The 11,517-nt window shown below is 39.0% G+C and overlaps 1 protein-coding gene across 1 annotated transcript; it reads right to left on the bottom strand.

The window, feature by feature from the left end:
• Positions 1–287: 287 nt before the first annotated feature.
• On the bottom strand, positions 288–10,429 carry GNG4 (G protein subunit gamma 4; the record flags this gene model as incomplete). Its single annotated transcript, XM_082305907.1, has 3 exons — positions 10,365–10,429; positions 8,952–9,057; positions 288–416 (listed from the first exon to the last, which is right to left on the bottom strand). Exons 2-3 carry the CDS (start codon positions 9,045–9,047, stop codon positions 288–290), a joined length of 225 nt encoding a protein of 74 aa, XP_082162033.1. The 5' UTR covers positions 9,048–9,057; positions 10,365–10,429.
• Positions 10,430–11,517: the final 1,088 nt, after the last annotated feature.

The raw sequence follows: 11,517 nt of genomic DNA, 5'->3' as shown, positions 1-11,517 counted from the left end.
AGGTATCTACAATTTGATACTGTACTCAATACTTTCACTAAGACCAAAAGAATCTTTATGAAGAACTGAAATTAAACTTGTACATTGGTCTGAAAGATAAGGGTTACCTTGAATTTTTTTAGGATTTTTTTTTTAATTTTTATTTTTTACCAGAAAATGCACTACCTTCTAAAAATATTGTAGTTATAGGCTAAGTATTGATACCTGAAGAAAAAAAATGCTAAAACTGAACGCATGCAACACTGATACCAAATTGTAGCAGAAGACATTTTTAATTGAAAACTGACTCAAAGGATAGTACAAAAGAGTTTCTTCTCCCTGAAGGGATTTTCAGATGCAGGCACTGGAATAATAAGGGGATCTTCTCCAATATGAGCATCACAATATGCCAATAAATCTGCTGCAGCCTTGGACACCTAATAGAAGAGAAGAGAGAACTACTGTAACACTTAATTCTGAACCAATCAGCATTGCATAAATATTCTTCAGATGACATATGATAATGGAAGCTATCATAAAATAGGAGTAGATTGGTTTATCTTTTAAATTACTAGAGACCACAACTCTGAACTTGCTCTTGCTAGGCCTAGTAATCCTTATATACATTTTATTTAACATAGTGACATGAGATGGTATCAATTGCTATGATTCGTGTTCAGCTGTTCCTCTCCATCAGATGGAAGGTCAGGAGCATATACTCATTAAAACATGTATATGCTAATGGCCCATAAGCAATAGGGATTCTCCTTGAAGCACAGGTTGCTGTACAGGCTGCCTGCTTCAGCTCTGATTCCCAGTCATTAGAGCAGCAAGGTTGTAAGGTCTTCCTTACACTCCACTCTCCCTACCCTTTGCTCCTCTGGAGGCAAAACAAACAAGTTCTTTAGGCACATGGTCATGTGCCTAAAAAGAAATAATAAATCAGGAGCAAAACTTGATCATAGCTCTCATTTAAGCTAAATATTGCTCTTGTCAGTGAAGTCAGACTAATATCTGCTGCTTAGTGAGTTCTTATAAGTAGTACTTTATTCATAGCATTAGACTTGAGCATTACCTTAATATTTTTTATCTTAATATTTTTATACTTCTAAAACGATCAATTCTAAAGTCTCCAAATTCAGAATGTTGGTTTATGCTGACTGAAAAGTCCTACAGAAACCTAACAGTGTGTTGGCATACAAGATATTTCACATGACATGAAAAATGAAATATTAAACCATTTCAGCTGTAGCTGAAACCAGCTTTGTGCCATAAGAAATAAGAAATAATAATAAGAATAGTGGTGACATTAGGCCACTGTGACTCATTCATTTTTTCAAGAATTTAGAATGTATTTACGAAGTATTTTCGTTCTGCTCAGTTAGCGAGATATTTACAACTATCTGTATCTCTTTGCTTAATTATTGTGTTTTCAATATTATGATGAGTTGAGAAAATGAGATAGGAAGTCTTTACAAAAAAGCCTTTTCTCTGAGCACCATGACAGCTTCTCCCGAGTCAAACACTGAGGTCAGTGTGTTTGCACAACTATAGTGAAGAAGAAAAACAAATCAGATTTCTGCTATTTTTCTAGCAGGTGTGTCATCACTGTTAGCTTTAGCTTCCCCACACCCTGCTTGCTTTGGCATGAGTCCAGCCTGTAGTAGGCTTCAGATTAGACCTACAAAGTCAATGGGTGTTGGATCAGAATTTGCCTGAAATTTAAATTAACTTCTGGAAGAAAATGACTGACTTTTTATTTTTTAAATATCCACTAAAACATGCCTTTGTAGAATGCTTAAACCCATAAAGTACTTTTGGTTGGCATCCCAGTATAGACTATCCTCCTAGCAGAGGAAGCAAGGGTGTTTAGGTTTCTTAAAATCAGTTTGCCTTCTAATTGGCCTGTAAGACAAAAGGGTGGGCAGAGACACTACACGTGAAGAACAGATTGCTGGGCCAATGCAAAGCAGAAGACTGAGCACTAAACTGAGCAAATCAGCAGTGATATTCAGAAGGACCAGTGCTTCTCAAAAGAGAAGCAGGTCAAACAAAAAAATGTGTGAAAAACGACAGACTTCCAAGTAAAAAGAAAGGATTGTAATTCTTTTCAGACATACCTCAATTAGCTACCTGCTAAGCAATGACAAAAGAATGAGGCTTAGGATGTGAGGGCACTGTCTAGAATAGAGAGGTAGAACTGTAATGAACAAAGAGAAAACTAGGAATCCTATCATATTCCCAATTTTCATTTAAATTTACTTGCAAATTTTTAAAAAGCAATTTCTCCAAAGCGAGGCACAATGTAGAGAGACTATGAAATTCCTATGAAGCCCAGGATTCCTATCAAGAAGGATCAAAAGACAGCAAACATACTTTTCTTTGCTAATGACCTATGCTGTACCTCAGCAAAGTATAAACCAGCATAGAATGCGTCCACTGAAGACGCATATTTCCAGTAATGTTAGCAGCATTCTGGAGAAGTATTTTCAAGTAATGACAATCACCAGTACATTCATAATTACTTAACATACACATTTTCACTTTTCTATTGTCCTTCAAGCTCAGCTGTGTGTCTCAAATTAAGGCAGTTCTACGCTCAAATTAATTTATTAGCTGGTCCTGAACTCCTGCATTCAAACAGAGCAAGTCAAACTCAGAGCCACAGGTACCCACAAAAAGCTCAATGACATTTTCAGTGCTATGTCATAATAAACGTTACTGCCATAAAAACCTAATGGAGAGCTAGTCTAATTCTCCGGGTCCCAGAGACAGGGTTTATTAAAGATGCCCAGCACATTTCCTCTTCAAGTATTAAGGTACTGAATAAGTGATTTTATTCATGAAACCAACAATCTTTTAAAGTAGACTGACCCTACAGAAGCAGAGAATGAAGGCTGGACTTCAACAGACTGACCTTCCCGTAACTATCTTGTTTGTTGCAGGTATGAGTAAGCGGCATCAGCCCAAGTATATTGCTTTTTGTTCAACGGAGGAGATATACAATTTCAATCATCATTCTTAGAAGTGATAAACCCAGTAATAGAATTTTCTAACTGTTTCTCTAAATATGACTGTGCTTTCATATCATATATCAATAAAAAGGATTTTCGCTAGCTAAAGCACAACAAATTTTTCTATCTAACTTGTCCTCTAATGTGCTGGGAAGAATGCCAAACATCATGAAGCAGAGCAAGCACTTTATTCAAACGTCACAGTGTTTAATTAAAAAATTAGTTTGCTTTTAGACAAACCATAATACATAGTACAATTTGGTAGAAAACAAACCTGCAACAAGGAACTGAGGAAAATGATCACATTTCAGCACATTGTCACTAACTAAACTTCCCAGCCTGTACTAGGCCATGTATTTTCATCCTTTAAAAAAATAAAAGGTTTGGGGAAGAGAAAGCCTCCCATTGGGATTACAGTGGTTATAAAACTGACTTATGGCCCTTTCTTCACTTAAACTGGAGTAGTTCAGGCTTGCGCAGAGGAATGATGACCATTTACTAAGGGGAGTAAAGTTAGCTGATCACATTCTAGGAGCAATGAAAACATTGGTTCCTGTGGCTGGGAGCAGTCCTGGCAAAGTCAGAACTGTGGCCAAAAAAAGAGCAAAATACAACGTTGCCTCCAGCAAGTTTCCTGCTCAGTGTTGTTATTCAGAACAACAGTGGCGGAAGACCTCTGCATTGAGCATCGCATTAGGGCTACAGCAGAAACGGCTGCTTTAGCGTATGTCAGCATGCAGAGGCTGCCTAATGGCCAATACTGTGGTTTGTTACTATACAAAATAACGTGCTGATCACCCTATTTGTGTCACAGAGGAAGTGAAATGAAGGCCGCTCTATCAGAGCTTCTATTCACCTTTAGGTTTATTTATAGCTGAATGCTGTTGGACGGTTTCAGAATAGCTTTTATCAAGAATTAAAATAAATGCATGTAATTTGAATATTCAAATGAAGTTAACACGTTTACCATTTCAGCTCTCCTACGCAATACAGCTTGGTCTGCAGATTCAAAGTAATTTATACATATTGCAGAAGTGGCTGAAGAAAAAAATCAGACTCCAGTTTGATTGATGAATTCTAACAGAACGTTAACATTCCATGTTTTTCAATCTTTTAAAGCGCATAGATAGAGGGGATGGAGTATATATGTATCAGGCCAATCTCACATTTTATACAATTATTTTCATTTTGAGTAGTAAAAAATACACCTGGTTGTCAAATTACCAAAATGAAAAAAAACAACGAAACACTCAACCCTGATGCTTTAAAGAATTAGTCTCAGGAGGACTGTGGAATTTTACCATTATATTTCAGAATAACAGAGGTGATAAAAACAGCCACAGTTAGAACATAATCCTGTTAGCTGCACTAATAATTATAAGCTTCAATGACAGGGCAAAATGCTGCAATTACGATGTCATCTGTCTTGTCATGGATTGTGACTAATTACCATCCTTGCTATGACACCCACTCTGCTTATCCTTTACATCTAAAACAAAGAGATTCACACACAATTATTGGCAATCCCACTGCTTATCTCCCAACACTATTCAGAACCAGTTAGGAATATTTTCTACCTTCTTAAGAAAAAAGAAAATGGAATAATAACTGATACACCACGATTCTTAAATGTCAGAGCACTCCTCCTTGCTCTTCTGCTTGCAAAGCGAAGATTAAATAGTGCTTTATTCTGGGGACAACTGTGATAAAGCACCAATATTATCTTTGCTTTCTCAACTTTACTGCTAGTATCTTCGGAAGACACATTATTCTACTCGTCATGAGGCCGCTGTTCGTCTGATTTCGTTTGATGCTTCCTAGCTTGAAATCTGCACCTCCTGCTTTCTACTGACTTCTCCATTGTAATTCTAGCCATTCCTTCTGTGGGGAAGTAAGACAGGTTCAATTTACAATCCTTCTGGGATCCTTACGGTTTACAAAAAACCCACCACAGTAATACTCCTTCCACCTACCAAGCAATAACCAATAACTTCATACTCCCCTTTTAAGTTGTCCTGTTTCTTTCACACCTCAACAGCGAGTTGTCTTTGTGGAGCCTCCAAACACTGCATTGCTTGCTGCCTCTGACTGGTTATAGGACTTGATTTTTAAATCAGTTGAAAAATCCAGAACACAGCAGGGAATGGGCAACTATCAACATACTTCTAACTACAAGATTTTAATTGAGCAGATAAAACTCTTGCTGGTTACAGCAGCTACTATGCATGGAAAACAAAAACGCCTTTATAGTAGAAAAATGAGCTGGAACTTCTGATTTCCCTAGTCAATAATGTGGGCACCTTGAAAATTTCCTTTTTAATGTTAACAATGTGGTCTTTTCTACTATGGGAATAACCACTTGGTTACAGCTACTTGCAAAACAGTGTTTAATTAAATTATTTGGACAGCACTGATCTTTTGTTAAATGTCTAACTAGCTTAAGCAGATGCAAAACACCAGAAAAAAAGGAAGTAAATTAATTTCTCTACCTTTACAGTTATGATCTGGGAACTCAAAATCTCCTGTTGAAACCACTGGAAAGTCTGTCAGTAAAATCTGGCTACACTGAAACATACACTTAATTGTTTCCAAGATTAAAAGGCAAAGCAGATCTTGAGGGAATAAAAAGCCAACCAATCTCTTCTCACAAGCCCCCATATAATTGTTCAAAGAAAATCTAGAAATTAAGACATCAACCTTTTGCAAATCATATTTGGTTTATGTTAGTATTGGAACCCTCAGAATACTGAAACACATTAGATTCTCTTTGGTGCCCTTTTGATCTCAAGCTGTTTTGAAAGGTGAAATAATTGCACTTTCAAGCTATCTGGCTTTTAGGTCTGTCACAGTTGCTAATAACCGTGTTCTTTTTAATTAAACTAACTGTAAAAATAACCTATGTCTTTCTTACATATGTAATTAAGAACTTTATACATCTAACTAATGAAGGTATCTGTATAACTGAGCTAATGATGTGGTATGTGACAGTTATCACTGATTCTATACAAGCAAGTTTAAGACAATCTAATAAGTATCAACAATTTCAAATTTCAGTAAACTGGGCCATATTTTTCCAACCCTTTCCTCTGCTGCTCATGCACACCCGCTCCTTCTTGTCAGCTCTGTTGTTCATGCAGCTGCAATATGACCTGAATCAGGGGGCTAATCCCATTGAACACTGAAAAAGGGCAGACATTCCCTTACTGAAGGAAATAGAAATACATCTATTATGTGATGAATTTGTCAAGACACTATACAAGATAATCCACTCACCATGATACTTGAAAAGTCATAGCAGTCAGGCAAAGTCCCTGAGGACTGGAAAAAGGGAAACACTGCAGCCATTTTTAAAAAGGGTAAAAAGGAGGACGCTGGGAACTACCGACCTGTCAGCCTCACCTTTGTGCCTGGGAAGATCATGGAACAGATCCTCCTAGAAGCTATGCAAAGGCACATGGAGGACAGGGAGGTGATTCGAGACAGCCAGCATGGCTTCACCAAGGGCAAGTCCTGCCTGACCAACCTGGCCTTCTATGATGGAGTGACTACATCAGTGGACAAGGGAAGAGCTACAGACGTCATCTATCTGGACTTCTGTAAGGCCTTTGACACGGTCCCCCACAATATCCTCCTCTCTAAATTGGAAAGATATGGGTTTGATGGGTGGACTGTTCGGTTGATAAGGAATTGGCTGAATGGTCGCATCCAGAGGGTAGCCGTCAGTGGCTCAATGTCCAGATGGAGAACAGTGATGAGTGGTGTCCCTCAGGGGTCCGTACTGGGGGCCTGTGCTGTTCCAATATCTTCATCAATGACATAGACAGTGGGATCGAGTGCACCCTCAGCCAGTTTGCAGATGACACCAAGCTGAGTGGTGCAGTCGACACGCCTGAGGGATGGGATGCCATGCAGAGGGACCTGGACAGGCTGGAGAGGTGGGCCTGTGTGAACCTCATGAGGTTCAACAAGGACAAGTACAAGGTCCTGCACCTGGGTTGGGGCAATCCCCAGTATCAGTACAGGCTGGGGGATGAAGGGATTGAGAGCAGCCCTGCCGAGAAGGAATTGGGGGTACTGGTGGATGACAAGCTGGACATGACCTGGCAATGTGCACTCACAGCCCAGAAAGCCAACCATATCCTGGGCTGCATCAAAAGCAGCATGGCCAGCAGGTCGAGGGAGGTGATTCTGCCCCTCTACTCTGCTCTGGTGAGACCCCACCTGCAGTGCTGCGTCCAGCTCTGGAGTCCTCAGCACAGGAAAGACATGGACCTGTTGGAGAGGGTCCAGAGGAGGGCCACAAAAATGATCAGAGGGCTGGAACACCTCTGCTGTGAGGAAAGGCTGAGAGAGTTGGGGTTGTTCAGCCTGGAGAAGAGAAGGCTCCGGGGAGAACTTACTGCAGCCTTTCCCTACTTAAAGGGGGCCTATAAGAAAGATGAGGACAAACTTTTTAGCAGGGCCTGTTACGATAGGACAAGGGGTAACGGTTTTAAACTAAAAGAGGGTAGATCTAGACTGGATATAAGGAAGACATTTTTTATGATGAGGGTGGTGAAACACTGGAATGGGTTGCCCAGAGAGGTGGTAGATGCCCCGTCTCTGGAAACATTCAAGGCCAGGCTGGATGGGACTCCGAGCAACCTGATCCAGTTGTTGATGACCCTGCCAATTGCAGGGGGGATGGAGTAGATGACCTTTCCATCCCAAAGCATTCTATGATTCTAAGATAGAAACTAGTTTTGCAAATTCAATGGTCTTACAAGACATTGCTATAAACTGCAACAAAATGGAGCAACTGGAATTTATATTTTCATATAAGCAAGACTGACTACTCATGTGAATTGCACTAATATTTCTGAATCATGAATACTATCTTTCTAGTTAGTGAGTTTATGATCTGATACTATTTTAAAGTCGTAATTATATACTATTGCCCCATGCTGACTACATGCAGGATTTCAGCACGCAGGACAGATGGACAAACAGAGTTAAGACTACATGAAGAATTTAATGTACAACATTTGTAAACTGTCTGAGTTTGTAACCTCAGTTACAAACAGTTACAGTTTGTAACAACTCAGTTACAGTTGTTTGCAGAAAAACTGATTATTTAAATCTATTCCCTTTTGTAGTCTTTCCACCTCTAAACTCTTCTTACTTGTAGAGGCTGGATTTTTCATCCAAATCATCACTCCCCATTTTCAGAGGCAGAGAGAGAGAGCGTGCGCAAAAGAGATGAGCATTGCTTTCTTAAAACTTTCTATGACATTATTAGTTTCGAGGTGCTTGATTTACTCACAAAATTTTAGCCTAGTGAAAGGCAGAATGACAGGGAAGAATAATCCCACAGGCTTTTCTGGTTAAAAATGTTGAGAACCTCTGTTTAATAGTGCCTTCAGTTAAAATATTTAATCCACATACATTTAGAGGCATGATAAAACCAAATCTTCACATACAACAGGCTATCAAGTGTGAAGAATCACAACTGAACATTGCAACCACGCGTATTTTTTTGTGCAATGATGTCTGTGCTAAAACAAAACAAATCAAAGCAATTCAGCTTGTCTCATCATTTTTCTAAGTACTACAGTATCTTAAAGACTTATTCCAGTTCTTAAAGGACAGCTTACCCTACCACTGAGAAACCTGAGCTGCACTTACATTCAGCTACAGGTGACAAAGAAGAGCACCTGTGCATCTGCCAGCTGATTTTAAATATTTCACAAAATACCACTTTTGACAGATGTAAAAGGCAGACAAGAAGCCAGTCTTCGAAAATTGCTTCGCTAGAGCCAAGCAGTTAGTACGTAAAGTAATTCACAGTACTGAATACTGCTTCATAGCTCAACACAGAATTTTGATTTCAGCTGATAGAATCTTTCTGCAATATTAAAGAGAGGCTGTACCACAAACTAGCGAGTGAATTCAAAATATCAACAATAAGTCTAAGCTTACCTTCATCCTATCCATGTATGCTTCCATTTTTAATTGCTCCACAGCTTTCCTGGCTTGAGATATATTGGTTGTACTGTTTGACACTAGTTCCTTCATTTTGTTTTTCCTAGAAGAGACAAAGTTGAGACAATTTAAAAATACAGGTGGCAAATACAGCAATTAGTGAGAAGACAGTTATCTGAAATCTAACCAGTCCTCGCCCACCACATTGACACTGCCAGGCTGTAGGTCACAAATACAAACCAGACACCATTTATTTCTGTTCTCTTCTTCAGTAGTACCTTATTGCATTACATATTTGCACCCTCAACTGCTAGCATTCAGTCTGAATTCTGCAAACAACATACAAATGCAGAGTACATGGCCATTATTCCAGTGTAGAAATGGTTGCCTTGGTTCAAATTGCCAATGCAGAACAGCTGTTCACAAACAGACCTTGCAGCCATTACACAGTTTGGCTCCAAACCCCAGTTATACCTAGTAACACGAAAACAAGTTCAGAAATGTGCACAATGGAAACAAATGCCACACTGCTCCCACCAAGCATCAGAAAGACAGAAATTTTAAGACAGAGAATGAGTCAAAATTCTGACTATAGATTTAAGGAGTTTAGAAATGAAGTAACAGATTAAGAAGAAATAATGCAGTGGTTTCCAACTTTTTGCTTACGCAACCCCAGTGAAGTCTAAAGACGACTACAAACCAGTACAGTATACTATACAGTACAGGAATGCATTATTTTTTAAGAGATCTGCAGCTCTTGGGAAGGGATATCTAATTAAGGTATGTCAGTGTTTGCTTTTCTTGCATTGCTACTCCCTGAGGGCTTGAGGGTAAGTCAACTCATTATCATGCAGTCCTCCAGATTAGTCAAGATGACTACATTCGAACCTTGAATAAACTTAAAACATATATTCCCCTAGGTGGTCTGCATGTTAGGAGACGTCGTGCTGACACCATTATGCAGCACGGGTCCTGCACAAGTAACAGTTACTGCTTTGAAGTCATTGGAAGTTGGGCTAAGCCCACATGGAAAAAAGATAAGATAGGATACAGACAACCTAGACAGGTCCTGGACTAGTTATACCACCTAGTAAGACTAGGTGCTGAGGTTTCGATTAGCCAAAACACTCGCCTATGGTCCTGTATATATGGTATGCCACAAGTGCCACCTGAAACAAGATTAATCTAGCACCAAGTGTTAGAAACCAATACAAAGTTAGGCAATGGAAAGGCCACAGGGTGTGAGAAGCAGATGGGACACAGGAGAAAACACACAAAAGGAAGCATTTTGTATTGCTGCCGAAAGAGTTTTAGGCTTACGTCTTTCAAAATGAATACTTCCAGCTTATCTCTAGACAAGCGAACACCTAGAATTACACAAATGTCCCTTCTTGAACCTCAATAGCTTACCTGATCCAGTCACTGGGGTATGAGATACAAACAGGAAATTAAGTCGGACGCAGGAAACACTCTTGTAAAAAAAAAAAAAAATTTATATACAATGTCTTAAGCATGTTAGAGTCAATAAAAGTACACAATCCAGAGCACAAAAAGAATGGAGGAATAACTTTTTAACTGCTTTGATTTCGCAAAACACAAATGTTCAAAGACAAGGCAAAGATAGCTGTTTCTTCTCCTTTCTAAAATCAGTAACCTGTGCTGTAAAATTGGATGGTGGAATACACACACAATGGTGAACTATGCTCAACACTAATTTGAAGAAGCAAAATGATCTTTTTCAGCACTTTTATGAGTCTAGGCAGGGGAAACGCTATCTTAAAATGTATCAATTGTGCCAAATAAAACAAGAGCTTTAATATATGCCAAGACAAAGAACAGGTTTTCTGTAGACGTGTGTCATTTGAATGGAACACAAGTTTCCCCCTTGCATGCACTCTGGCAAACTAAAATCGTGTTAGAACACAGTAGGTTTGTTTTTTTTTTTGGTCTTGGTCTTTGTTTACAATCGCTAACTCATATTCCTCACAAGGCACAGGATTAAACACATGTGGCGCAACTGGCTTTGCATAAAATGCCATGTACGGTACAAAAACCCACAACCAACCAACAGCCTCCAAACAATTTTCAGATGTGTTTTGACTTGCAGTGGACAAGCGGAAAGGACACAAGACATTCACAAGAGCGAGAGGTTCTGAACTACAGCTCATCTCTGGACTTTGTGTTCGACTGAACCCCCTAGCTTTTAACTCTTGACCTATCCATAAAGACAAGAATAAACACATTTATCTTTGTTTACAAAATGATACCCCCACAAGTATGAATTATTTAAATTTTGTTATCGTCTCCACAGCTAGACTAATGATCACAGAGCCAAAAAAGTCAAAGCTAAATGAAGTCACAGAGTCATTTCTACATTTGCCACAGCCCAAGTCCAGAGGCAAATTAGAAATTTAATTTTGAATAATACATTTAAATTAAACTGAATTAACCAACTGAAACTCCATGAACAGTCCAGAGAATTCCAGATCTCGCAAGCTTTTCTGGCAATTCATTCACTCAAACTGTGAAAGTTATAAACATTAGAGCTAGACAATTTGAATGC

Source organism: Platalea leucorodia, assembly GCF_965183815.1.
Source record: "Platalea leucorodia genome assembly, chromosome: 3".
NCBI classification, from domain to species: Eukaryota; Metazoa; Chordata; class Aves; order Pelecaniformes; family Threskiornithidae; genus Platalea; species Platalea leucorodia.
Note: the sequence above shows the minus strand (reverse complement) of the source record. Positions and strands in the feature narration are given on the sequence as shown.